At 46.2% G+C, this 27,515-nt stretch overlaps 1 protein-coding gene and 1 long non-coding RNA gene across 8 annotated transcripts in view; one reads left to right on the top strand and one right to left on the bottom strand.

The window, feature by feature from the left end:
- Nucleotides 1-1,142: 1,142 nt before the first annotated feature.
- Nucleotides 1,143-4,476, bottom strand: LOC309868362. The gene is made up of 2 exons (XR_014313651.1): nucleotides 4,390-4,476; nucleotides 1,143-1,970 (listed from the first exon to the last, which is right to left on the bottom strand). It is a non-coding gene; the product is annotated as an uncharacterized lncRNA (long non-coding RNA).
- A 113-nt stretch (nucleotides 4,477-4,589) lies between these two features.
- ADA2 (adenosine deaminase 2) overlaps nucleotides 4,590-27,515 on the top strand; it is a 46,421-nt gene continuing 23,495 nt past the window's right edge. For 2 of the 7 annotated variants that reach the window (XM_082738161.1, XM_082738164.1), the window contains exons 1-5: nucleotides 16,302-16,379; nucleotides 16,990-17,111; nucleotides 20,667-20,897; nucleotides 21,863-22,088; nucleotides 23,850-24,060. In XM_082738161.1, coding sequence (XP_082594287.1) covers nucleotides 20,690-20,897; nucleotides 21,863-22,088; nucleotides 23,850-24,060 — 645 coding nt within the window. In that variant the 5' untranslated portion in view covers nucleotides 16,302-16,379; nucleotides 16,990-17,111; nucleotides 20,667-20,689. Of the gene's footprint in view, nucleotides 4,719-6,181; nucleotides 6,398-9,666; nucleotides 10,006-15,175; nucleotides 15,566-15,779; nucleotides 16,380-16,989; nucleotides 17,162-20,567; nucleotides 20,898-21,862; nucleotides 22,089-23,849; nucleotides 24,061-27,515 lie in introns of those variants that run through there. The other 5 variants (XM_082738159.1, XM_082738162.1, XM_082738163.1 and 2 more) reach the window with 5 other exon arrangements.

The following is a 27,515-nucleotide window of genomic DNA, read 5'->3' as shown; positions in this document are numbered from 1 at the left end:
TCGAAGGCAGACTCTTAACTGACTGAGCCACCCAGGCGTCCTCCTTTGCCGACTTTCGCCCGGTCACGTAGGATGTGAGCTAAGTACATGAGGACTCCTTTCAGGTTTTAAAAAACATTTTGCAGTGAGTAATTGCAAGCACCTCTTGGTTTATTTAGGTGTGCCTTACTTGTATTCTGGAATAATGTTTTCTGGTAGGTCTTGAACTTACATAGAAGAGCACTTTTGAGGATAGGATGGCCTGTTGCCCTCCCCAGTGAACACAGTGCCCACCCACAGTGTGTTATTGGGCAGTACCTGCCAGCGTCAGCTCAGAGCCGACGCTCCGTGAAAGGGCACCTGCCACTTCCCCTTATTACCCACCCAGTTTGCCTAACCTAGCTGGGTCCTTAGCACTGCATTTGTGCTTATCCAGCACTGAAGAGTTTCCGTCGGTAAGCCCTGGAGACTTGGTGGCAACTTGGAGAACTGCTAGGATAAACCTAGGGACCTCTCTCTACCTACTGGAATGCCTCTACTCTCCCCCTGTACCAACTCTGCCACTCATCCCAGTCATTTATAGGAAGGTGGTGCTGTACAAGCTAGGAGGCACGATGGTTCTCAACCTCGAGCATATATCAGCATCATCTGGGGGCCTTCTTAAAGCGCAAATACCTGGGCACCATCGTCAGGGTTTCTGGTCGGTAAATCTGGAAAGAGTTTGAGGTTTTGCATTTCTGGTAGTTTATAAGTGATGCTCATGACTGTGGCCCAGGGCCTGCACTTCGAGAACCCCAGGCTAGGGTGATAGACTATGATATCTCTTTGGGTGTGTATAACTCAGTGTTTGATTTTGCCATGCTTTCCTCAACACTCCCTTGAGAATGTGAGGAAAGCCTGGATCAGGGTCCTGAACAGAAATTGACAAAATAAGACCAGTGGTGAATACTTGGACCTAGTTTGCCCTAAAATGTAGATGGGACTGAGCTTGAGTTTTCAGAAGCTTCTTCTTGACTCATGCTCTAAATTTCACTGGAGGAGGAAGAATTACAAAGAAGGAAGAGATTTTCTGAGCACCAATTAAAAAACAATATTTTTTAACATATTGAAGAGTCCTTTCGTTTCTGTTGCTGATGCAGCAAATTACCACAAACATAGCAACCTAAGAGAGCACAAATTTATTTTCTCACAATTTCTGTAGGTCAGAAGTCCAGGTGGCTGAGTCCTCTGTTTACTTATTTATTTTTATTTTAAAAAATATTTTATTTATTTACTAGACAGAAAGAGAGCACAAGCAAGGTGAGCAGCAGGCAGAGGGACAGGGAGAAGCAGACTCCCTGCTGAGCAGAGAGCCCAACAAGGGGTTCGATCCTAGGACCCTGGGACCATGACCTGCACTGAAGGCAGATACTTAACTGACTGAGCCACCCAGGTGCCCTGAGTCCTCTGTTTAAAGTCTCCCAAGCCCAGGGGAGGAAATTGCATTTCAGGTCCTAAGTTAGTAGTCCCTTCTGACCTGGATGGTTAGAAACGGTGCCTTCCTTTGAGCCTTTGGGAGGCCTCCCACTTTGTCTCCTTTCATCTGTTCTCTGAGTTGTCCTCAGGTGTCTAGAGAAGCTTCATAAGCTGCTCCATCTTCACCTAAATAGAAAACTCAGCTTACAGACGGCTTGGCCACTCAAGGTACATACTGTCTGCCTCTTGTAAACCAATTTCCTACCCACTCAATCCCCCATCTCCTGCTCCTCCCATTCTGTCTGGTGGAGGCCTCGGTGTCAGACAGAAAGGGCTGAAGTTTCTTTCCCAAGGGCTCCTCAGGGGTGCTCTGCACATCCATTCAGACTCTCTCTGGTGACTCATCAGCGATGAGTTCCCCCAAACTTGACTCTCACCGCAGCGAATGGCTCCTGGGGAAGACACTGCACTAGCAGATTCCCACACCCATCTCTGCAGGAAAGGAGGAGGGCTGCTTCCAAAGCCAGGTTCAAGAGCTGCAGAAAAGCAGACCGAGAAACAAAGATCAGAAAAGGACAAGCAGTGAGACTGATGCAGATCTACTTTAATCCATTGGAATGGACTTCCCTATAATCTCTCTGACAGGGCAGGCCTTCTAGATGGAAGGTAATATGCAGTGTTACCTCTCTGCTTCACGTAATAGACTTTATTTTCCTTTGCTGCTGCTCAGTCTCCATCCTTCTTTCAGTTCCTTAAACTTTCTACCTCAGGACCTTTGCTCTACTCTTGGCCTGCAATGCCTTTTCCTCTCACTTCTATCCCTCCTTCAGATTTATTTGAAATAAGCTTTCCTATAGGAAACAGCCTTGTACCCCCCTGCTCTGAGTTGGGTCTCCCTTCTCTGCTGTTCTTACCCTTCCATACCCTAAAAGTAATTAATTAATTAATTATTTTTAAAAAGATTTTGTTTATTTATTTATTTGACAGACAGAGATCACAAGTAGGCAGAGAGGCAGGCAAAGAGAGGGGAGGAAGCAGGCTCCCTGCTGAGCAGAGAGCCCCATGTGGGGCTCAATCCCAGGACCCTGGGATCATGACCCGAGCCGAAGGCAGAGGCTTTAACCCACTGAGCCACCCAGGCACCCGCATAAAAGTAATTATTTGCAGAATTAACAGATCGTTTCTTCACGTTCTGTCTAGTGAGTATGGGGACCACACCCATTACATTGCCTGGCATACAGCTGACCTCAGTAAATTCTTGGTGAATGAATGAATGAGAAGGAGGACAGAAGCAAATAATTAATTAATCATTCCTTCACCAGTGATTGCTTAATGAATGCCAGGCACTGGGAGTATCAAACTAAAATTCAACATAACCCCCTACAATCAGGAAATCCACAGTTGAGCGTGTTCTGGGAGAGAAGAGTCAGATTTGAGCAGGAGCAGAAGTCCAGGCCACTAAGGCGAGCACTTTCCATTTGCTTTGAGCTCCTGCCTCCGGATTCTGGGGTAGGATCTTCCTCGCCTACTTTTGCCCCAACTGACCACTTGGATTTCTGGACAAAGTCAAAATCTTCTTTGTCACCCTTTAGTTACTGACCCCAGGAATCTGATCCTCTTTCTCCACGCTGGCTTGCCCCTAGACTTTTGTATCAACTTTCCCAGGGTCTTGCATCCCCTTTCTCTGCTTGGCCCTGGTGGGTTTTTTATCATGCACTGGGGCCCACCCAGGTGGCCCCTTCCCTCCAGCCTCAGTCAGCTCATCACCCTGACAAAAACTGCATTTAAAGATTCATTATTTCATTTGCATATAAAAGGTAATCCTTTCTGCCCCGGGGCAATTAGTTTCTTGTATTCCATCTTTAAAAATATTTAAGCCCCCCTCATATTTGCATTTTAACACAGACTCTGCAGGTCCCATTTCTGGAGGTGGGGTCGCCCCAGATCTCTCCATTTGGTTTGGAGGTAAGGGAATGCTGCCTGGGAGGGCGCTCTGACGTAGGACAATTCCAGATGCAAATTGATGTTCTTGGTTAGTTGGGGGTGGTGAGGGGTTGGCACATACAACCCCCAAGCCTGGATCTTGAGCCCAGAAAGACTGACCCTACCCTAATCACCAGCATGACTGAGAGGCTGTGGGGAAGTGTTTAGAGGGGCTTGAGTCAGTGTTGAAAAGTAGGTCCTAATTGTGGGGGATGTTCTTCTTCTTCTTTTTTTTTTTTTTTTTAAGATTATATTTGTTTGAGGGGCACCTGGGTGGCTCAGTGGGTTAAAGCCTCTGCCTTGGGCTCAGGTCGTGATCCCAGGGTCCTGGGATTGAGCCCCGCATCGGGCTCTCTGCTCATCAGGGAGCCTGCTTCCTCCTTCCTCTCTGCCTGCCTCTTCTGCCTACTTGTGACCTCTGTCTGTCAAATAAATAAATAAAACCTTGGGGGCGCCTGGGTGGCTCAGTAGGTTAAGCCTCTGCCTTCGGCTCAGGTCATGATCTTGGGGTCCTGGGATCAAGCCCCACATCGGGCTTTCTGTTCCGCAGGAAGCCTGCTTCCTTCTCTCTCTGCCTATCTCTCTGCCTACCTTGTGATCTCTCTCTGTGATAAATAAATAAATAAAATCTTGAAAAAAAAAATCTTCAAAACACACACACACACACACACACACACACACACACAGACAACACCAAAAAAAAAAAAAAAAGATATTTATTTGAGAGAGAGAGCACACATGTGAGAGAGCTTAAACAGGGGGAGCAGCAGAGGGAGAGAAGCAGGCTCCATCCTGGGACGCCAGGATCATGAACCAAGCCAAAGGCAGATGCTTAACTGACTGAGCCACCCAAGGTCCCTGGTGGAGGTACTGTAAACCCTATTTAGGGAATGTTTTGAGACTGACTGACATGGCCCTTTTCTTCATCTTGACCCACCTCTTGCATTTGAACTGGTCTCTGGGGTAACTTACCCTCAGCTTGGAATTTCTGGTCTATCACCATCCACAGACCGTTTTCCTGCAGGGGACCGCAGTTTCTCTCCATGAATTAGAGCCGCAAACACATTTTCACCTGCATCTGGAGAGGGCAGTAAGGAGAGGGTGTGGGCCTCAGAGGCTACAGGCCCACACCTCGTAGCTGGTTTCCTGGGCTCAGCCCATGGCTGCCGTGGCTCTCCTTAAGGGAAACTGCAGGCATGGAGGCATTCCTCTCTCTCTGTGCTCTGGGAGCAGAGGAACCGGGCAGTGTCCTCTGAACTGCTGTGCCACATTGGAAGCACAGTCCCGAGAGAGTCCCCGAGGTTGGTGGTAAGCACAGGGGCTCTTGAAGATGGGTGAAGGAAATGTGATAATGTTCGAGGGAGGACGATGGAGATGAGGGCAGAGGAGAGGAAGTGCTCTTCTCCTGTTCTCTCTACTTTCTCTTCTCTCCAGTTCAGCAACCATCAGGCACCATTTAAATACGCCTCGAAATAAACCTTTATACTTGGAGCTCTGCTCCGCGTGCCTTTGCTGAATTCCGTCCCTGGTAAGCCTGCACTGGGGAGCAGAAGAGTATGGATGGGCCCAGTGTAGGATGAGGAAAGCACAAGGTCATGTCATTTCCTCCTTAGATATCTCCCTCCTCCTTCCTCCGGTTGTTGCTCGGGGTCGCGTCAAATCTCACCTCCTTTATGGGGCTGTCACCAACTCCCCTCCCTGACTCCAAAAGAATTTGGATCTTTTATGTGTGTAGATAGTGCCACAGAATGCTATTTACTTTTCCACGTGGACTCGTCTCCCAAGATGCAGTGGTTTTTAGCTCTGGCTACACATGAGAAGCACTAGGGAAGCTTTTAAAAAAAATACCAGTACCCAAGTCTGCAGCCCAGGGATATGGTTTAATTGGTCTGGGGTGGGGCTTAGCTGTGTGAAGCCTGTAAAAGTTTTCCAGGTAATTCTAATGTGCAGTCTAGATTGAGAACTGGAGATCTGGGCCCAGCCTTTTATAGGGCTTTCTTCTGTCTGCATGAATGGAAGCATTGACCGTTGACCTTTGGAAAGCAAGTGGCCTGAGAACTGATACTGGCCCCTGGGCAGTCGTGGGGGGAAGGGCAAATAGAAGTGTCCAGTAGGAAGGTGGTGAGGGCACGTGTGGTGGATGTGGTCAGCTCATTCTCCCCATGTGCGATGTATATGGATGGCCTTTTGGCTCCTCTTGGTGAAGAAGACTGAGGTTCATGTGCATTCCTTGTTCCAGAACCCCTCTGCCCTCCTAATGATCCTTCCTATGCCTTATTTATTTTTCACCCACTTTCTGTTTTCTTCCCCTGGAGGGCTTTAAGCAAAGGGCAGATATAGTAAAGTGGTCCTCGCTCAGCCACTGACTGTGTGACCTGGATGGAGTTTTTTAAGTTCCCCAGACTTCAGGTTCCTTACCTGCCAAATGGGGATGAACGGTTTGCTCACCTCCTGAGGCTTACTGTGAGCATCACAGGAAGCCATCCCTGTCCTAGGCCGAGCCACCCTACAGGCTCAGGGCATAGTGCTATCGCTGTTTTTACCTGGTCCCAACACTTGGTGGCTGCGGAACTGACTAGATGGGTTGCCTATTGAAGCCTCGGGGCCTCAGTGTCCACACCTTCCCCAAATAGGACAATAATAGGTTCTTCACAGATTTGGAAGGCTCAGGAGGTAAAGGGCAGAGCACAAAAGAGGCAGTCAGGAAGCAGGGATCGTTGCCCTTCTCACGGTGCCTCTTGTCTCTCTGTGTCTCCTTGTACAGGTCCTCCCATGATCCTCCTGAATAGTCATAGATTGGGAGGTTCTAGTTTGAGTTTTGGGGCTAAAGAGGAGGTGGAGAGATAGAGAACAGTGGTAAGGAAGTGCACTCTGGGGATAAAAGACCTGCTTAAATCAGAGTAACAGAGACCGGCAAGGAACAGCTCTGAGCCCCTGTTTCCGATGCTCCCTCAGTGACAAGAACTGAAGCCTGAAAGAGGTAAGAGATACTGTGTGGCTTCTTTCATTCACTTACTCACACTGAGCAAACACCAATGGCGTGGTTGTAATGTGCCAAGCACGTGCTTGGTGAGCCAGAGTCTCTGCCTTCAGACAAGGTGCGTCCTCGTGGTAGAAACACACAGGTATCTGGAAGATTGCAATGGGTGTGAGTGCTGAGATCGGGGGCTGAGCATGGGAGGGACACCTGACTGGCCCCTGAACTTGGTTTTTGTCCTGGGGGAGGGGACCAGGTCTTCTGAGAGTAAAAGCAGTGCAAGCTGAGATTGGAAAGTAGGAGTTGGCCAGACGAAGGGGAAGGAAAACCTTTTTTTGGCTTGTTCAGGGAGTGGTGAAGAATTTGGTGTGACCAGCAGGAGACTGTCGGGGGAGCAATAAAACTAGTGAGCTGTTCTGGGAAACTTTTGAAAGGTTTTTAGAAGAGTGACATGATCTGATTTATTTTACTGACATCTCTTCTTCTGAGAGGAGAAAATCCCAAAGAGCTCATGCTGTACAGGTAGAGGAACAGAATGGAATCATTGGAGGAGACAATACTCAGAGAAGTGAGGGCGCCCGGCTGGCTCAGTCAGTGGAGTGTGCAACTCTTGATCTTAGGTCGTGAGTTCAAGCCCTACATTGGGCATAGCACTTCCTTTAAAAAAAAAAAAAAAAAAAAAAAGGTGGATGTCTGGGTTTCCAAAGCAGTTGGCTCTTTCCCTTCCATGTTCAAGGATAACACAGCCCCCCTCAGCCCAGGATGTACAGGAAGTCCTATGGTTGCCTGGTCAACAGATGGTAATGAAAGTCCTTCACCCCAAGAAGTCTAAGGTCCTTGTGTCTATCGCAGAGAAAATGCTGGCCAAAAACACACAGTTACACTAGAGGCCATTTCTTGTCTTTGGATTCAGAAACCACTTTGAAGGTAGCAAGACACTGGTATTGGCATGACTGACTCTCTGAACTAGCCAGAGCAAAGGGCCAGAGAACAGGCTCACAAGATGTGACAGGTGTAATAAACAAAAAACTGGAACAAAGAATGGAACAAAGAAACCATAGAGAGGGCAAAGGTAAATTTTGGTGCTTGCAAAGAGTGTGTTGGAGACTAGAAACCAAAGAATGGAAGAGTAAAACAAAGAAAACCATAGAGAGGGCAAAGGTAAATTTTGGTGCTTGCAAAGAGTGTGTTGGAGACTAGAAACCAAAGAATGGAAGAGTAGGTGACTCTGAGACAAGACCTGATTCCTAAAGATACTTCAGTGTTTCAGCAAAGATGGATAAAATGAAATACAAACAAGATCAGCCAGCCCAGGCTTATCAATAGGCCATTGACATTTATCATTCCCTCCTAGGCTACCATGTGTGATTGTGCAGCATGAGCACTGCATAATTCTAGGGGGCACCACTTACATCACTGACATAGACTTATCTATTTATTACAGCAATTGTTCACAGACGGCACAGGCCATGTTGGTGAACAGCTGTGTTGACTGGCCCCCCTTTACTAGATACTCTACTCTCATTTCCCTCTTCTCTATTACACCAACTTGAGAAGACCCACGTGTGTATTACATGCAACAAATACTCAGAATTTTCTTTTCCTCTGTATTTTCTTTCATGCAATCATTCATTCATCATTCATTCATTCACGTGTCCATTCCTGCCTGCTCACTTGCTTGCCGGCAGAAGTTTTTTGGACATCTACTCTGAGCGTGGCGCCAATATACCTACAAGACACAGCAGTAAACAACCCTCAGAAAGCCCTCAAGCAGCTTCCAATCTAATGTGAAGATGCATATTAAACAATCATGGAAATCTGTAGATATGCAATTATAAATTGGAGTACATACTGCAGAAGAAAAGACAAGGATATAATGAAGAGTGTCCCAGAGGAACTCTATTTAGATGGCAGAGTGTTCATGGAAAGTTTCGTTGGGCAGAAGCATTTGCACTGGGACCTGGTAGAGAAGGGGAGCAGCCATTCCAGGCAAAGGGAATCACCTTGAAAAGTCTGAGAAAAGCAAGGGTTCGCCACATGTGAAATGCTACAGGAAGGTTGGTCAGTGGGCAAAAGGGAGCAGGTGGGGGAGAGGGTGGAGAGAGAGTCCCAGGACCAGATAGAACATGGCCCTAGTGGGTCAAGAGGAGGAGTTGGGGTAGATTTTGAAAGGTTTTCAGCAGGGAGGGACATAAGGACCATGCTGAGATTTTGTGCTTTTAGAGCTAGAAAATAAATAGAAAGGGGACAAAAGTGAAAGCTCAGGAAATAAAGCAGATGAGAGATGCTGGGGCCTCATGTTGGGATGGTGGAGCTGGAAGACACGGGTGATGGGGCACCAGGCAGGGACTGGTGAAGGTTTGGTAGGGGAGATGTGGCCAGCATCAGCCAGCTCTTTATCTAAGGGGGAATCAGGTCTTTGACAGAAGCAATTAAGTGGATGGAGGTGCCACATAATGAGGAGGGGAAAACTGGAAGACAATCGGGCTTTGTGGGGACAGGAAGTAAAAACGTCAGTATGAGTGAGTTTGGGTTTGAGAGGTCAGAGTTTGCTCAGTTACTCTTCACAACATCATGAGACATGAGCTTAAGGGCTTCTCTCTATGCGGTATCCCTTTCAGTGCTTGTATTCCAACAAGAAAGGCGGTAAAAATAAATATTTATTGAACACCTACTATGTGCCAACATCCTGTAAAGTACTGCAAAGTCAGCAAGGAACAAGGTAACATGGAAGGAAGAGGAGTAAGTTCTGGGAAATGTGACATACAGCATAGTGACTATAGTTAACAGCAGTGTCTTATTTATTAAAGTTGTTAAGAGGAGAATCTTGGGTGTTCTTAACACACAAACACACACACCCCGAATGGTTACTATGTGAGATGATGGATGTGTTAACTAACCTTATTAGAGCAATTATTTCACAATACACGTATATATCAAGTCATCATGTTGGACAAATTAAACGTACAAATGTCATTTGTCAGTTAATTTCAGTAAAGCTGGAAAAAAAGTAAGTACATTTAGGGAAAAAAACAAAAAAACACTGAAGGCAGTAGAACAGAGTGGGAAGAGCATGCTCCTTGGAGTCTGTGTGCCTGGCAACAAATATTTCACTGAGTCTGGGCTGTGCTTCAGAATCTGTAAAATGGGCAGATTACTCACCTCGCAGAGTTGTCCCAAGGACCACTGCTGCTTGTGCATTTGAGCATAGTGTCTGGTACACAGTAAGTGCTAAAGAAATGGTAACGATTTTTTTTTTTTTTTTTTGACAGTGAGAGATCACAAGTAAGCAGAGAGGCAGGCAGAGAGAGGAGGAAGCAGGCTCCTGGCTGAGCAGAGAGCCCGATGCAGGGCTCAATCCCAGGACCCTGGAATCATGACCTGAGCCAAAGGCAGAGGCTTTAACCCACTGAGCCACCCAGGCGCCCCTGAAATGTTAATGATTTTTGAACATATATTTACTAAGTGTTGCAATCTAATGAATGGAGAAGCTAGACACTGAGCAAATAACTTTGGAGAGTGATGAATCATTGGATCGCTCGGTCTTCCTTTTCAGAGTTTGCCTCATAGAATCTTGAAACGGGTCCTCTGCAGGAATTCTCCAGTCCTCGGTGAGTGCCGAACTGTTGAGCTCTGCTGGGGTGTGTCTGTGTGCAACACCGCTCATTTCTCCACTCCACAAGGTCCCTGGACGGGCTGGCTCAGCAGCCAGAGAAAGAGGAAGAAGACTAGGGCCATGCACTCCCACCCCTGGTTCAGGAGTCAGAATGTTTTAGACTCACGCCTCCCTTGCAGCCCCCACGCCAGTCATTCCGTGTTCTCCAGAGGCTGTGCTCTTCAGGCCTTTCAGCCGAATCGTTTGGCATCTTCCTCCATACCCCTCATAACTGTTTCTACTGCTCCCCTTCTTGATTTATTCTGTTTTAGGCGTGAGTGGCAGGCTTCCTGCTCCAGAAAGTTTCGTCTCTCTCAGCTTTCCCTCTACTTCTACCACCACACCCTAATTTTTCTATCCCTCCATCATCCTGATGGATTTATATGATTTTGTCAGCTCTATGTTCAGGGCTGTCTTAGGGATCCTGTTTAGACACGGCTTAGCTGTGTAGTTCACTGTGATAACTCTCCCCTGTCACCACAATTTGTGTTTTATGGAGTTAGTCACTGTTTTTTGTTTTTAACTTAGTTTTTTGTCTTTTCCCTTTAGTCATCCCCAGATTCTCTTCTCTGAAACTCCTCTTGTGTTGGATCTTGGTCTCCTGGGTCCCCTGAATTACTTTTTTCTGGTTCACCCTCTTGTTTTATTTTTATTTTTTTAAGATTTTATTTATTTATTTGACAAAGACACAGTGAGAGAGGGAACACAAGCATGGGGAGTGGAAGAGGGAGAAGCAGGCTTCCCGCTGAGCAGGGAGCCCAACGTGGGGCTTGATCCCAGGACTCTGGGATCATGGCCTGAGCGGAAGGCAGATGCTTAACCACAGAGCCACCCAGGAACCCCCAACCCTCTTTTTTTAGATGAGGTGGATTTCTTTACTTTGTCCCCAGTGTTCTGCACTCTCACCACCATGGCCTTGCCCAGGTTCATTTTCAGCTATCTTGTGGGCCTTCCAAGGACCCTTTGAGTCTAGATTCACCTGTCTCTCTGTTCTAAGATATTTTCTTGAATTATTTCTTTGGCATTTCTCCACTCTGTTTTCTGTTTCTGGAACATGATGTTTTCATACCTTTGATTTTTTTCAACTGTTTATACTTAAAAAAAAAAAAAATCCTTTCCTGGGGTGGCTCAGTCGTTTAAGCATTTGCCTTTGACTCGGGTCATGATCCCAGGGTCCCTGGATCAAGTCTCGTGTCAGGCCCCCTGTTCAGTGGGGGGTCTGCTTCTCCTTCTCCCTCTGCCCCTCCACTCATGCTCTCACTTTCTCAAATAAAAAAATTTAAAAAATAATAATAATAATAAATAAATAAATCTTTTCCTTCCACTTTTTCTTTTCTTTGTCTTTTTGTTCTGCCTTCTGGAAGATGTTAACTTTATCATTCAACTTTTCTGTAGTTTTTCATTCTTACTCTCCATTATTTGTGTGGAATTGAGTTTTCACTCTTTGACTCTCCCTTCTTTATAACATCCTGTCCTTGTTTTATAGGTATGACATCTTCTCTTACCTCTCCAACACTAATATATTAGATGGAGTTTTCTTCTCTCTCCCATTCTCTTTCCTCCAAGATACTTTTTGCTCTGTCATAAAATAGCATATCTCAAGTGTAGCAGCTCCTGGATGTCTGCTTATATTTAAGAGTGGGCTAGGTGGGGTAGGGGTACCTGGTGGCTCAGTTGGTTAAGCCTCTGCCTTCAACTCAGGTCATGATCCCAGGGCCAGGACACTTTTGAGCAGGGAACCTGCTTCTCCCTCTTCTCCTGCTCTGTTCTCTGTCACTGTCTCTTTCCCTCTCAAATGAGTAAATAAAATATTAAAAAAAAATGAGTGGGGTAATAAAAGGATGCTACAAGCTCTGTGTATTTGGGGGAGGGGTGGTTGTTGGCCATGCCTTGTGCTATAAAGTGATCTGGCAAGTCCCTGTCTGTATCTATAGGGCTATTGTCAGGGGCTGGTGAAGGCCCCAGCGGAAGGCTTTTCCCTTTTCTTCACTGTGGGTATGAAGCTGGTTGCTGATGTCAGGGAGACTAGTAGGGGAAAAGTCTTGTTAAGTGTGTAAAATTTCAATATTATCTTCATTTTTAGTAGGGTACGCCTTCCTTAAGTAGGTTGGAAACTGTTTCTCTTCCCCCAAAGAAATCTGCAGTGATCTTCTAAACAGAGTTGGGAAAGAATGTCTGTAGCTCTATGGATTTTGTCTTTGTATTTAAAGGGTCTAGTTTGGGAGGGCCTGACTGGCTTAGTCGTGGGATGATCCCAGGGTTGATTTCAGCTCAGGTCATGATCCCAGGGTCGTGAGATTAAGCCCCACGTGGGGCTCCACGCTGACCATAGAGCCTGTTTAAGATTCTCTCTCCCTCTGCCTCTTCCACCTCTTGTGCACTTTCTCTCCCTAAAAAAAAAAAAAAAAAGTGAGAGAGATATTTTTATGTGTATTATTGTATTATTTAACACACACACACAAACTTACTTGGTAAAAAACTTAGGAAGAACATGTTATTCTTCCCTTATTGGAGATAAAGGCATTAAGCTCATAGATGTTAAGAATTTTTTTGGTGGGGGGTGCCTGGGTGGCTCAGTAGGTTAAGCCTCTGCCTTCGGCTCAGGTCATGATGTCTCAGGGTCCTGGAATGGAGCCCCACATGGGGTTCCCTGCTCAGCCTGATTCCCCCCTCTCTCTGCCTGCCTCTCTGCCTACTTGTGATCTCTCTGTCACATAAATAAGTAAAATCTGTCACACAACAATTCCTTGAAAGAGCTAATTTTTTGCTTCCTGAAAAACTTTGGTTATTAAAAGCACAAGCTCCCAGTATCTAGAAAAATCATGTTATGCCTGATAATATCTGTTTCTGTGTCCCATCTTTGGGAATTGGGTTCTCTTCCAGGGATCTGCCCTTCTGTCTTGAGGGGCACTCCCCCACACCAGTGGCTCTCCATCACCCTGAAGACCTCCTGTTTCCTTGCTGCCAGGGAAGGCTGTAGGTGGGAACTTCCAAGTCCAGCTGTGGGACCTTGAGCAAGTTAGCAGCCTCCCCACCCCCACCCCGGTGTTTCAGTGCCCTCACTTGTCAAGGAGAGGTAGCAATTTATAAGATCACTGCAAGAATTAGATTAGTAAATATATATAATTCTCAATAAACTTTAGCAATTAGTATTTCATTTTTCTTTCTTTTTTTTTTTTTTTAAAGATTTTATTTATTTATTTGACAGAGAGAAATCACAAGCAGTTGGAGAGGCAGGCAGAGAGAGAGAGACGGAAGCAGGCTCCCTGCTGAGCAGAGAGCCCGATGCGGGACTCGATCCCAGGACCCTGAGATCATGACCTGAGCCGAAGGCAGCGGCTTAACCCACTGAGCCACCCAGGCGCCCCAGTATTTCATTTTTCTTAACTCTGGGATCAGAGAACCTTATTTATCTTCTCTAGAAGTGGTATAACCAGCACTGTAAACCTTCCACTGTAGGTAACGCTCCTATAGTTTGCTGTAGGTTACATATAGCAATGACATATAATTCATGGTATTGAGGGGAGAAAACAATGTTTTAAAGAAAATACCTCTCATGGGCACCTGGGTGGCTCAGTTGTTAAGCATGTGCCTTTGGCTCAGGTCATGATCCTAGGGTCCTGGGATTAAACCCCACTCTGAGGAAAGCCTGCTTCTCCTTCTCCTTCTCTCTCTCCCTGTGCTTGTGTTCTCTCTCTCTCTCTCTCTGTCAAATAAATAAATAAAATTTAAAAAAAAAAAAAAAAGAAAGAAAGAAAAGAAAATACCTCTCAAAAATTTGTGTTAGCCATACACCATCTTTAATTCTAAAAAACCTCTCCTGTCTCCAGTTTTGGGGTCATAACCTGCCTGTCCTTTCAGACTTCATCCATTTAGGTTAAGTTTTGAAATCACCAAAAGATGCTTGGGTCCCCTTTTTCTGCCCTGTAGATTTTTCAGATTCTGAAACAAGGCCAGTTCTGCTTCTGATGGTTGTCTTCAATAAAGCATAAATAGCAGAGTCCTATTACATTTTATGATCTCTGCGCTTGGCAGAATTTTCTTCCAGAACGGCCTCACCCTTTTACACCAGGGCGTGCTGTCGTCGGATGGCACACCTCTTCTGCTACTCGTGCTTACTGCCACAGCCGCAAAGAGGCTGGTGGCTCAGAAGGCCAAGAGGTTTGCAGGTTCCGCTGATGAGTCTCCTTGTTCAGTTCATTGTTTCTGATCCTGTGTCCAGGCGTGCGGTCCCAGCCATTCCCCCCTCTGCTTCTGTCTCAATAGCTGGGGCCTCCACTCCCCTGGTCCAAACAGCTTCTGCCTGAGGCAGTAACCTCAGCCTCAAGACCCACAGCCGTCCCCTGGCTTTCTGCCCTTCCCTGCCAAGTCATGAGCCGGAGTCTCCAGAGCCAATCCTTTGAGATGTGAACATTAGGTCTTATATTTAACCAAAGGTTTTGGAAAGAAAAGCTTTATCTTAGTTTTGCTCTGGTATCTTAAAAAATCTTCTAGGGTGCCTGGGTGACTCAGTTGGTTAGGTGACGTGATCTGGGATCACGTCATGATCCCATATCCTGGAATCAAGTCCCCCATGGGTCTCCCTGTTTGGTGGGGAGCCTGCTTTTCCCTCTCCTGCCCATCCCTCTGCTTGTGCTTTCTCTCTGTCAAATAAACAAATACAATCTTAAAAAAAAAATTCTAATGATTTATGTTCAAATTGGTGATTTTTTTTCTTCCTATCCTTCCGTAGGTCAGTTTGATCTGTCTTTACCACTTGTTTGTTTCTTCTGTTTTCACGGACTTGTAAACAAATTAATCTTGAACTTGTGATGAGGGAATTGCTAGTTCTTCTGTATTTTCACTTTTGAATTTCTTCTTGTTTATGAAACAGATGACCTTTTTACTTTTTGGAGAAGATGATGGCCAGGGGCCCCAGGGTTCCAGACGTTTAGGAACAGCAGAAGTGGAACTACTGAGGGTTTGTGGGTGTCTGTGGGGCAGAAGGCCATGAGAGGGGGCTGGGAAGGAGGGGTACTCGGCAAATTTGTGGAGCAGGCGTGTATTGCTGAAGTCACTGGTACAGTTTCACCCTTCTTTTTTTTTTTTTAAGATTTTATTTATTTATTTGACAGACAAAGATCACAAGTAGGCAGAGAGGCAGGCAGAGAGAGAGAGGGGGAAGCAGGCTTCCTGCTGAGCAGGGAACCCCATGTGGGGCTCAATCCCAGGACCCTGAGATTATGACCTGAGCCAAAGGCAGAGGCTTTAACCACTGAGCCACCCAGGTGTCCTGACCCTTCTATTTTAGCTTGACTTGGATGATATGTCACAAGAGTTATTTCTAAAAGTAGGAACGGCTGCTATCTCTTGAGAACTTACAATGCACAGGGCACTTAGCCTGCATTCTCACAGTGGACGGCGTGTAGTCCTTACTTTGATGACCTCCATTTTCAGATCAGGACATTGGAGTATAGAGAGTTTAAATAACATGGCCAAGGCCAAACAGCTGTGAAAGACCAGACCAGTGTGCAAAGGTAGGTCTGACTCCGGCATCGGGGTGTCAGGGCTTGGGCCTCCTCTGCTCTCTCTCCAGAAACTTCTGCCTCTTGCCTTCTCGCCCGTCCTCCCCGCCCCCTTGCTCTTGCCTCACACCTCCCTACTTTTTCAACGGTCCCGCCCCCAGATCCCTGAATTGTTCCCCTAAAGTATTTACCTTCTTTTATATCTACCTTTTCACCCTGTGTCTAGAGGGTTGCTTCAGGATCCATGACCACATTTGGAGGAGAGGAGAGCTATTCTCCGCAAAGTTTATGAGCAAATTTTGGAGTGCCTCCTTGTGGTGCTTGTTGTCTAAAACTATGCTCTGGACCCTACAAAGACACCTCAAACACAAATACACAGGTATCCTCCCCCAAGCAAACAGAAGCCTACACACGCACATAAACTCACACAAACACACAGACACACACAGACATGCATATAACTGCCTCACAAACACATACATAACCTCTGCATGCATTAACCCACATGTACACTCACACAGATGTTTGTAACTCACATACACGTGACCACACACACATACACACACACAGATCACCGCACAAGCATGTAAGTGTGCACATGGACACACATGCCCGTAAATGCATATTCTCAGGCCTCCTTGCTGCCTCAGCTCAGCCAGACCCTGCCTTCCTTGCCTCCCTCTGGAGGCCTGAGCAATGTGAGGCGGGAGGAAGTGAAACCTGCCCTGACAGGAAGTGAAAACAGGATGGTGAGCTTTTCTGGTGCTTGTGACACAGCTGTCGGGGGACTCAGCAAACAGTCTGCAGTTTCTGGAGCTGCTCTGAGGTACCTGGGATCCCCTGGGGTGGGGGTCTATCTCATGAGGTTACGGTAGGGAGTAGGGACGCTGGCACTTGGGCTCTGTTTCCCAGCTGGCTGCCCTCCCTGCCCCCACTGCAAGTGGGCCTGTGCCTTCCAGAGGGGAGGAATGGCATAGCCTGGCCCCACAATAGGCTTTTGAAATGGTTGTGGACCCCAGGACACTGACTTGGAGTCCTAGAGGCACATGGTCTATTTCTTTGTTCTTACCCTGGGGACAAACTATAGTGTCTTCATGCACCCTCTTTTAAAGGTAAAAGACACTTTTCATGAGGAGAGAGATGAAGTAAATTTAGTGACAAGTGTTCTAGAGATAACTTTTCCTGATGCTCAGTCAGCCTTGGCCAGGACCGGTGTTAGATAAGCTTTTGTCTGTCAGGCCAAGAAAAGTCCTGGAATGCTGGGCCACACAACTGCTTCTGGGGTCTGTGGAGATGGCAGAATTGGAGGCTGTGGTACTTAGTGGCCTCTGCTACATGTCAGTAAGGAAAGAGGGACAAGGGGCTGGGGCCGTTGATTGGAGGACGCAGCATGGGATGGATGGGACAGTGACATATATGTCATTCTTCTCTTTTAGCTGTTGGCAAACACTGATCTGAAGAGAGATTCGAAGACTTCATGAAGTTGCAGGGTTCTTCTAAAGTCCAGCTCTCTGATTAGGATGGTACACCTGCCATAGCTGTGGCACAAGAGTAAATAGTATCCTGTTCCTTCTGAAAATTCCCTCTTGGTGTCTGGTGTAGCTTAGAGTAAGTGAATAGCCCTGCAAAGAATCTGGGATATATTGTATTTCAATGATTAGCAAGCTTTTCACCTTCGTCATATCTCTGCAGCTCTCTTTACTTAATATCTTTCTATTAAAAAAAAAAAAAGATTGTATTTATTTATTTGAGAGAAGGAGTGAGCCAGAGAGAGAGAGAGAGAGAGCACAGCAGGGGGAGTAAGAGAGGGGGAAGCAGACTTGCTGCTGAGCAGGGAGCTCCTTGCCGGGCTCAATCCCAGGACCCTGGGATCATGACCGGAGTTGAAGGCAGAGGCTTAACCGACTGAGCCACCTAGGTGCCCCTCCTTAATATTTTTCTTTCAATTAACTTATTTTTAAATATTTTAATTCAACCTAAACGGTGGTATTTTGTATCACTGATGATACTGGTATCCCACTTGGAGGCACTGATTTAGTGTAATTCACCCTTTTCACAAGTGAGAAAACTGAGACCCATAGACATTAAGCAGTTTGCCTAAGTCTCACTGTTGAAGACATCCTAATTTGGGACTGGTCATGAGGTCTTCCAGTTTATAGCCTTGATTCTTTCCAGGATACCATATCATACTTTCAAGTATGCAAAAACAATTAATACCTATATTATATATTAATATATATTATTAATTAATTATTATAGATATTGATTAATATTTATTAATTTATATATTATATTATATATGTTAATTGTTTAAGTAATCCCTATACCCAACATGGGGCTTAAACTCACAACCCTGAGATCAAGAGTCACATACTCCTCTCATTGACTCATGCAGGCACTCCATAATTCTTTTTTTTTTTTAAAGATTTTATTTATTTAGGGGTGCCTGGGTGGCTCAGTGAGTTAGGGCCTCTGCCTTCAGCTCAGGTCATGATACCAGGGTCCTGGGAGGGAGTCCTGCATCGGGCTCTCTGCTTAGTGGGGAGCCTGCTTCCCCATCTCTCTCTGCCTGCCTCTCTGCCTACTTGTGATCTCTGTCTGTCAAATAGATGAATAAAATCTTTAAAAGAAAAAAGAGATCATAAGTAGGCAGAGAGGCAGGCAGGGGGTGGAAGCACGCTCCCTGCTGAGCAGAGAGACTGATGCTGTGGGGCACAGGACCCTGGGATCATGACCTGAGCTGAAGGCAGAGGCTTAACCGACTGAGCCATCCAGGTGGCCTGACACCCTGTAATTTTTAAATGTAATTCACATAAATGACCCAGGTAGAATGCCTGGCATGTGGAGACCCAGTACAAGCTAGTTTCTTTCCTTCTCCCCTTAAATCCTTGCTCACTGCCAACCTGGACTAGCTACTCTCTAGAAGCTTTTTAGCAGCTTTTAGTGCTACCATTCTGAAATATCACAATGACTATCTTGGTGTAGCTATTGAGCAATTGCTTCTGCTTTGCTAGGAGCTCAACAACAAATCAGCTCATTAAACCAGAGTTAGGTCTTCTGTTCTGGCCCAATTTCTTCTACTATTTATTTATTTTTTTCTCCTATTTCTTCTTTTTTCTTCTGATATGTCTGTTATTTGGGATTGGGTTTTCTGAGTTAAAATCACCTCATTTGTTTCTTTCTTATTTTGTCCTAATTTTATTTTATTTTTTTTTAAAGATTTTATTTATTTGACAGATCACAAGTAGGCAGAGAGGCAGGCAGAGAGAAAGGAGGAAGCAGGCCCCCCGCCGAGCAGAGAGCCAATGCAGGGCTTGATCCCAGGACCCTGAGATCATGACCCCAGCTGAAGGCAGAGGCCTTAACCCATCTAGTCACCCAGGCGCACCTTATTTCGTTCTAATTTTAAAAAGATCGTCTTCAATTCCATCTTATAATATTGCTAGGAAATTTTTAAAATTTCAGCTTTTGTATTTTTAAAAAGATTTATTCACTTATTTATTTGAGAGAGAGAGAGTAAGAAAACATGGGGGGAGGAGCAGAGGGAGAGAGAGAGAGAATCTTTTTTTTTTTTTTAATGATTTAAAAAATTTTTTTGTCAGAGAGACAGTGCAAGAGCACAAGCAGGGGAGTAACAAGCAGAGAGAGAAGCAGGCTGCCCCCTGAGCGAGGAGTCTGATATAGGGTTTGATCCCAGACCCTGGAATCATAACCTGAGCTGCAGGCAGACGCTCAAATGACTGAGCCACCCAGGTGTCCCAGGAGAGAGAATCTTAAGCAGATTCCTTACTGAGCATGGAGCCTGATATAGGGTTCATTCTCACAACCTGAGACCACCACTGAGCCGAAAACAAGAGTCAGACACTTAACTAACTGTGTCACCCAGGAGCCCCTCAGCCTTTGTATTTTTAATTTCTAAAAGCTGTTTTTCATTCTGTTTATTTTTAAATTTATTTATTTATTTATTTATTTATTTATTTATTTATTGAGAGAGAAAGAGATAGAGAGAGAGAGGGAGAGCACAGACAGGGGGAGCAGCAGAGGGAGAGGGAGAAGCAGACTCCCTGCTGAGCAGGAAACCAGACAGGGGGCTGGATCCCCGGATGCTGGGATCATGACCTGAGCTGAAGGCAGATTGCTCAATCAACTGAGCCACTCAGGTGCCCCTAATTTTTTTCAAATTTTTAAGTAATCTCTATGCCCACTGTGGGGCTTGAACTCACAACCCCAAGATCAAGAGTTACATGCCCAGGGCCTCTGCCTTCAGCTCAGGTCATGATCCCAGGGTCCTGGGATCGAGCCCTGCATCGGGCTCTCTGCTCAGCAGGGAGCCTGCTTCCCCCTCGCTCTCTCTGTGCTGCTCTGCCTACTTGTGATCTCTCTCTCTCTCTGTGTCAAAAAAATAAATAAAATCTTAAAAAAAAAAAAGAGTTACATGCCCTATGGACTGAGCCAGCAAGCCATTATATAAAAGAAATTACATTTTTTATAATTCCCTGTAGTTGTTTTATGGACACAGTATCTTTTCATATCCTTCTTAGGCTATTAAGTATGGTTCTTTTGAATTTTACTTTTATTTCCTGCATTGTCTCTGTTTCTCTTTGTTTTTTTTTGTTTTTGTTTTTGTTTTTGTGTTTTTCCTGAAGTTCCTTTATGATGCTGGAGATGTTCTTTATATGCCTTGTGAGCTCTTACTCTCTGATGATATTTAAAAGTGAAACACTAAAAATCTGATTGCAGTATACTCCTCTATGTGTGAACATGTCTCACTAACTGAAACGCTCTACTTTGTTCAAGGAGGGCTCATGGTGACTTATGATTTGGGAAACCCCTTTAGGTCTGTACCTGGAGGTCTTTTCTCTGCGAGCTTAGAGAAGTATGTTGCCTCCTGGTTACCTGAGAACAGAGTGGGAGAAGGAAAATCAGAGTTTGACACTTAAATCTGTCGATTTGCACTGATCTACTCCCTTCTTTAGCCATGTTGGGTTTCCATCTGAGCAATTTCCTCTTCCAGGCATCCCAGTGTCCATGGGTGGCCCATCGGGGTGGCCAGCCCTGATCTCCCTGCTTTTGGTGGTGGCGATACCTTTTTTCTGCTCAGCCATATCCATAGATGAAGCACGGACCCAGCTGTTGATGAGAGAGAAGATGCTGCAGCTGGGGGGACAGCTGGTGCTGACTGAGCAGGAGGAGCTGGCCAACGAGAGGCTCATGGCTCTCAAAAAGGCTGAGGTGGTGCAGGCCATGAAGATCCAGAATTTCCCTCCCAGCATGCACTTCTTCCAGGCCAAGAATCTCATCGAGAAAAGTGAGGTGTTTAGTATCCTGAAGAAGATGCCAAAAGGTAGAGGTTTGGAGGGGATGGTTTGCACATGCTGGGCAGGGAGGGGGAACTAAAGTTGGAGCTAGCATTGTTATTGGAGCTGTTGTTGTTGTAAATGGAGCAGGGAGGAGCACATGGCCGGCTCAGCCCGTAGAGCATGGGACTCTTGATCTCAGGATTGTGAGTTCAAGCCCCAAATTGGGTGTGGAGCCAATATTTATCATTATTATTTAAAAAATAATGATAAATAAGATAAAAATAAATAAGTGTAGCAGTGAGAACCCCACTCCGCTACGCTGCACCTTTGTTCTTCCTTGGCAAACATCCAAGGTGTCTTCTGGTTTACCAAAAGCCCAGCTTCAGAAGGGACTCTGCCTCAGAGAGACAGTGGGGAGTGGGAGCTGGGCTTTACTGTCTTTCCTGACAAAGCAGATGCCTCCACCCACAAGGCAGTGTCTGGGCCATAGGACCTAATGCTCCGTTCATGTCTTTGATTTGCCTCTTCTGCCTTTTCTCAGAGGCTAAGGTAACAAACAGGGTATGGTACGAACGAGCATCTTGGATAAATGCATTTCTAGTATGGTATGTCTAGAGCATATTTACATTAATTTTTTAAAGATTTTATTTAGTTGAGGGTGCCTGGGAGGCTTAGATGGTTAAGCTTCTGCCTTTGGTTCAGGTAATGATCCCGGGGTCCTAGGATTGAGTCCCACATCGGGCTCTCTGCTCAGTGGGGAGCCTGCTTCTCCCTCTGCCTCTCTGTCTGTGTCTCTCATGAATAAATAAATAGAGTCTTTATTAAAGAAAAAGATTTTATTTAGTTGAGAGAAAGAGAGTATGTGTGCAGGAGAGACAGTGTGTGCGTGAGAGAACACAAGCAGCAGAGAGGGAGAAGCAGGCTGCCCATCAAGCAGGGAATACAATGCGGGGTTGGATCACTTCACCTCTTTTGCTTCACCCCATCCCCTGCCCTTCTTCCCTTCCAGGGGCTGCCTTACATGTCCATGACTTCGGCATCCTGAGCATGAACTGGCTGGTGAAAAATGTCACCTATAGACCTCACTGTCATTTCTGTATCACCCCGAAGGGGGCCCTGAAGTTCAAATTTGCTTATCCAACACCCCCTACCCCTATGCCAGCAGAGTGTTCAGAGTGGGTTTTGCTGGAGAAGTATCGAAAGGAGATGCAGAACGTCACTGAGTTTGACTATGGGTGAGTGTGGTTCCGAAAGAATGTGTCACGTGGCCTTAGGACGTAGTGGGTGGTGTGTGGGTGTGTCTTCCTTGGTACAAACCATATATGCAAATCGGACCTTAAAAAAAAATCACATTGGGGAGGGTATGTGCTTTGGTGAGTGCTGTGAAGTGTGTAAACCTGGCGATTCACAGTCCTGTACCCCTGGGGATAAAAATATATGTTTATAAAAAAAAAAATAAGGAGGCTTTTAACTTTATAAGATACTTTGCTTCACAAAAGCATTCAAATAGCAAGTTCCTGGTTCATTTAAAATCTCATTTGACCTGTAAGAGGTATTAACAGTAACATTATTGTTGCATCAGGTGAATTTTGCCTAGAAGCTTAATACCAGAAGGATGAAAAGCTCCCAGCTCCTGGAATAATGACAATGCATTGGTGGGTGAAACAGCTTGAAAATGTTTTGTAGCAACTTCCCAACACACTTGTAAAGTGATATTATAAGTAATAGCTGTTTTCAGCATAGAATCATCTATAGAGTGCTTTTATGAGCTTACTTCCTTTTACGAATAAGAAATGTGAAGCTCAAGGTTAAGGCCACAGAGCTAGTACATGGCTACTCAGGGGCAAAGCCTGGGTTGTGTAGTCCCCATATTTCCATCCTACCTCCTGTATTAGCTTGCCAGGGCTGCCATAACAGAATACTACAGACCGGGTGCCTTCAACAACAGAAATTTCTTTTCTTTTTCTTTTTGTAAAATATTTTATTTATTTTTAAAGATTTTATTTATTTATTTATTTATTTATTTATTTATTTATTTAACAGACAGAGATCACAGTAGGCAGACAGAGAGGAAGGGAAGCAGGCTCCCTGCTGAGCAGAGAGCCCCATGCGGGGTGATCCCAGGACCCTCGGATCACTACCTAAGCCAAAGGCAGAGGGTTTAACCCACTGAGCCACCCAGGCGCCCCTATTATTTATTTGACAGAGATCACAGGTAGGCAGAGAGGCAGGTGGGGGTGTGGGGGCGGGGGTTGGGGTGGAAGCAGGCTACTTGCTGAGCAGAAAGCCCAATGTGGGGCTCAAATGCAGGACTCTGAGATCATGACCTGAGCTGAAGGCAGAGGCTTAACTCACTGAGCTACCCAGATGCCCCCCAAAATTTATTTTCTCACTGGTCTGGAAGCTAGATGTTAAAGATCGAGATTTTGGCATGTTTGATCTCTCCTGAGGCCTCTGTCCTTGGCTTGCAGATAGCGTGTCCTCACAGGGCCTTTCCCCTGTGTGTGTGATGCCTGTCACTGGTGTACTTGATGCCAGTCCTAGTCTATGGGGCTCCTACCCTTATGACCTCATTTAACCTTCATTACCACTGAAAAGGCCCTATCTCCAAATATAGTCACATTGAGGGTTAGGATTTCAACATACAGATTTTAGGGTGTATAATTCCATGTATAACACACTGCCCCCCCAAAGAGAGGTTGGTCTAGAATAGAAGTACAGTGGGGTCAGACTGGCTAAGCATGCAGAAGGGAGCAGGAGAACCTGGTTAGTGGAAACATCCCACCTGAGCTGGGTCCTGAGGAGCACAAAGTAGGTCTCAGGGGGCTCCATGAGAGAACCCAGGGTGCTTCCCGTGGCCTCTCATCACTGTTCACTATGATGCATCTGGGTTTGCTTCTGGTGGGAGAAGCAAGGTGGGCAAGAATCCTGCAGGTGCCTGAAGTTGATGGCTTGAAATATACCTCCTCAATTTACTGGTTTTGTATCTTGGACAGACTGCTAAGGAATTTCACGCTGATGACCGAGAACCCAGAGGTGGATTATGCAAACCAAAATATCGTCTGGTCCAAGTTTCAAAGCATCTTCTTCACAATCTCTGGCCTTGTCCACTATGCACCGGTCTTCAGAGACTATATTTTCCAGGCTCTAGAGGAGTTCTACCAGGACAATGTGCTCTACCTGGAGCTCAGAGCCATGCTGCTCCCGGTGAGCCCAACTCTTTGCTCTGCTCTGGCTTGACTATCAAAATTTAGCTTCCCAGAGTCACTTAAGACTACATTCTTGGTCCTGGGACAGCTGATGGGTCTGGCAAATGGATCACCCTGGTAGCACTGGGGAGAACAGATCACAGTGAGAGGGTTGCGGGCTGAGAGAGATGGGGACAGAGACTGGGAGAGTGGGGAAACAGCAGGTATGAGATAACAAGGCTGGGGGAGCAGGAGCAATGAGGAGGACTCTAGAGGTCTTCCTGACTGACCGTGTTGGGGTGAAGCTCTAGAGCCACTTGCTGGTGTTGAACTTGAGTTGAGTTGACTGGTGGTGACATTGATGGAGATAGGGGAAGTAAGAGGACAAGCAGGATGGGGAGGGAGAATAGAAATTTTGGTTTTGAACCTGTAGAATTGGAGGGGTCTATGAGATAATCCTGTGAAGATGTCTGGGAAATGGTGGAATATGACTGTGGAGCCCGGAGGAGAGTTCTAGCCTGGAAACAGATGTTTAACATTTGTCTGCAGAAAGGTAATTCTTCAAACTGTCAGAGGGGTGAGTTTCCCACAGAAGCTGTGAATTGAAAAGAGGAGTGGGTCAAGAAAGGGGCCCAACAAACAAAAATAGGATGGAAAGTTCATGAAGTGGGCTGAGAAGGAGCCATTGTAAAAGGAGAGAACGAGGATGGTCTCCACGTTAGGGGACACATCGTTGAGGAGAGCAGCCCCAGGTGATCAGATGCTACTGGACCATTCTTTTGCGATGTCTGTTGGACAGAACTTCCCTGAAGACTATTTGTGGGAGGGATTTGGGTATTTTGGGAGTAGGCAGGATTTCTGAACGTTCCATTTGGTGCGCTCACCAAGAGTTTGAGCTGGTTAAATATTTTAAGTGGTTTGGGGAATGTGACCTTTGTGTAGAGCTCTCCCCTATATCGTATCCTAACTAGTCTGCTTAGTCTCTGAAGTATTTGTTGAGCATATCAATGCCTTGGTGACTAACCTTCAAGTTTGTGGAAAGATCCACAGGGTGGCATTTTGGCTTTGTTACCATATTCCATGGTCTTTATAGGCTCAGAAATGTTATTGTTTGTACACTCAGAAGTGGCAGAGCTCCAGAGGACCAAAACACATTGACCAAATTTATAAAAGACAGAAGAATAAACAAGAAAGTCAGAGTGCTGGTTTTCAGAGAAAACTATCAATTAGATTAGACTCGCTTCTTGACCAGCAAGTTCTCTCTCCTTGAGGGTAATTCTTAGCCTTTCCTGAAGGCAAGGTATAGCCAGAAGGATGTTGGTGAGTGGAGTGGGGAACCCTATTGTCCCTGGGCTCTGAGAATTTAAGGGAGTCCATAATAGCGTACTTAATCTTTGGAAAATCTGATGGAAATTATCACCCTTTTGCCAGGAAGGGGGAGAAAGTGCTACAATAAGTTGACTTTATTTATATAGTGTTTCCACATGTATCCGTATGTATCTATAAAATATTTTAGGAAACAATGCAATGTACAGAGATTCTGGTATTTTTGCATTCTAAAAAATTTTTAACTCTTGTTGGGACTCCTAAATTGATTTTACTCCCCCAGTTTGATCTAGAATGATCAAGGACCCTCTGATGAAGTATATGCCTGTCTCAAGAACCAGTAATTCCAGTTTGTGGGTCCAGGCTCCCTTTCCCTTCATTGGTGACCAAGTTTCCTCAAGGCTCAACTCTCAGGACTGACCCACCCTTCTCCTTAGATATGTTAATATAATCCTTGAGTTTAGCTCAAGGCCAGCCTGGGAGGGCTGGGAAGAGTTGGCACTTAGCTAAGGGTGCCTATCACCATTGGGATCTGACTGCATTGTTTGGTAGTGAAAGCTCTGAGGACAGTTTTTGGGAAGTGGGAGAGGGGCTGACCTTTGTCCCTCAGTAGAGCTTTCCTCAGTTTTGTGAGTCAAGTAGATAAGACCTGGAGACAAAGGATCCTTTTACAGGAAGCCAGGGTCTATCCATCTATAAAGAGAAGAATTTCTAAAAGAGAGGAGCTGGCATTGGGCCTGGACTGTGTGGGTAGAAGAAATTGCACCTCTCAGAACAATTTATTGCCAGGTTTGGGCCTGGAAAATCCTTTTCTCTCCAAGCATCCGCTCCACCCCCATCTAAGCCCTGTCCTCTCCTCTGGGTTCCACTGAAACTGGTTCTTAAGTCCGCCAACCCCTCCTTCGCCCCTGACCCGGGACTGTGGCAGCCCACATCTCCCTCTTTGCCTCCTAGAAATGTGGATTTCCGGCACCAGCATCTGTTGCCCCGTTATTTATGTCGGACTGTGAGATATTTCATACCGGCACCACATCTTAGGTTGCTAAGAGGCACCAGTAGTGATAGTGATGCTTGCTGATGATGGTCCTCAAACTTGGCTGTTCAGATGAATCATCTGGATGTGCTCTTTAAAATTCGCCTTGGGCCCCAGCCTGCCGGGATTCTAGTTCTGTGCTCTGGAGTAGGGCCGGGAAGCCGCAGAATTAACTAGCGCTTCCCCTCCTCCCGATGATTCTAATGCAGATGATCTGACCCAGACCACACTTGTAGTAAAGGCCGTCTTCGCCTTGACCTTTACAAAGCATTTGAGCTGCATAGCGAGCTTGCGTTTTATGGACGTGGAAACTGAGGCTCGGGAAGGTCAGAGAGCTCGGCCAAAATCGTGTTGGTGGTAAGGAGTGACTAGACAGAGGCCAGGGCGCTGGATTTCGTGACCATTGAGGGACCCATGCTCCAGCTCAAAAGGAACTGCCAGAGAGGGCATGCGGCTTCCAGTCTCGCCCTTCCGCAGGGGATAGAGAGCCCCTGGGATTGGCTGAGCGGATGCTTCACCCAGAGCGGTGCTGGCCCCTGCTGGGGGGACCACTTCCTGTTGCGCAATCCCGGAGGCTTTCCCGGTGTGGAGCACGGGGGAGATAGCCCTTCAATCCTGTCAGAGCCCTGGGCGCCTTTGGGGGCGGAGGGCAGAGGAGGGAGGGGGAGGGGGAAATCGCAGAGGCTTTGGGTGTTGGTCCCTTTGAGGGCTGTGACTTTCATCTTGAGCTCCGTGGGGAAGCATTTAGGGGAAGATGCTGAGAAACTGGAGGGAAGGCAATAGTTTCCTGTCTCATCCCTCCCCTTTTTCGGCTGGACTGTTTTCTCCTTACCCCGCGGAGGAGTGGGCTCTGGGGGCATTTCACGTGGGGACCTTAACTAGCCCCTAACCTCTCCTCCCTCTCTGCCCACCCCCCACCATCCTAGAAGGTGGAAGGCTGCTGGGATTTGGGATTCTGGAGAGGCTGAGGGGGATGGGATTTGACCATTTGTTCTGCTCTGACCCTGGAACAAAGGCCTCTTGCAATAGAGTCTCTGCCTTAATGCCCCCATTAGCCAGAGTAGGGGGAGCCGTCAGCACATTAACAACTAAAAACCGTCTGCACGGGAATCCTT

Source organism: Mustela nivalis, assembly GCF_964662115.1.
Source record: "Mustela nivalis genome assembly, chromosome: 7".
Taxonomy (NCBI): domain Eukaryota; kingdom Metazoa; phylum Chordata; class Mammalia; order Carnivora; family Mustelidae; genus Mustela; species Mustela nivalis.
The sequence above is the reverse complement of the archived record's forward strand: the minus strand, read 5'-3'. Positions and strand labels throughout refer to the sequence as shown.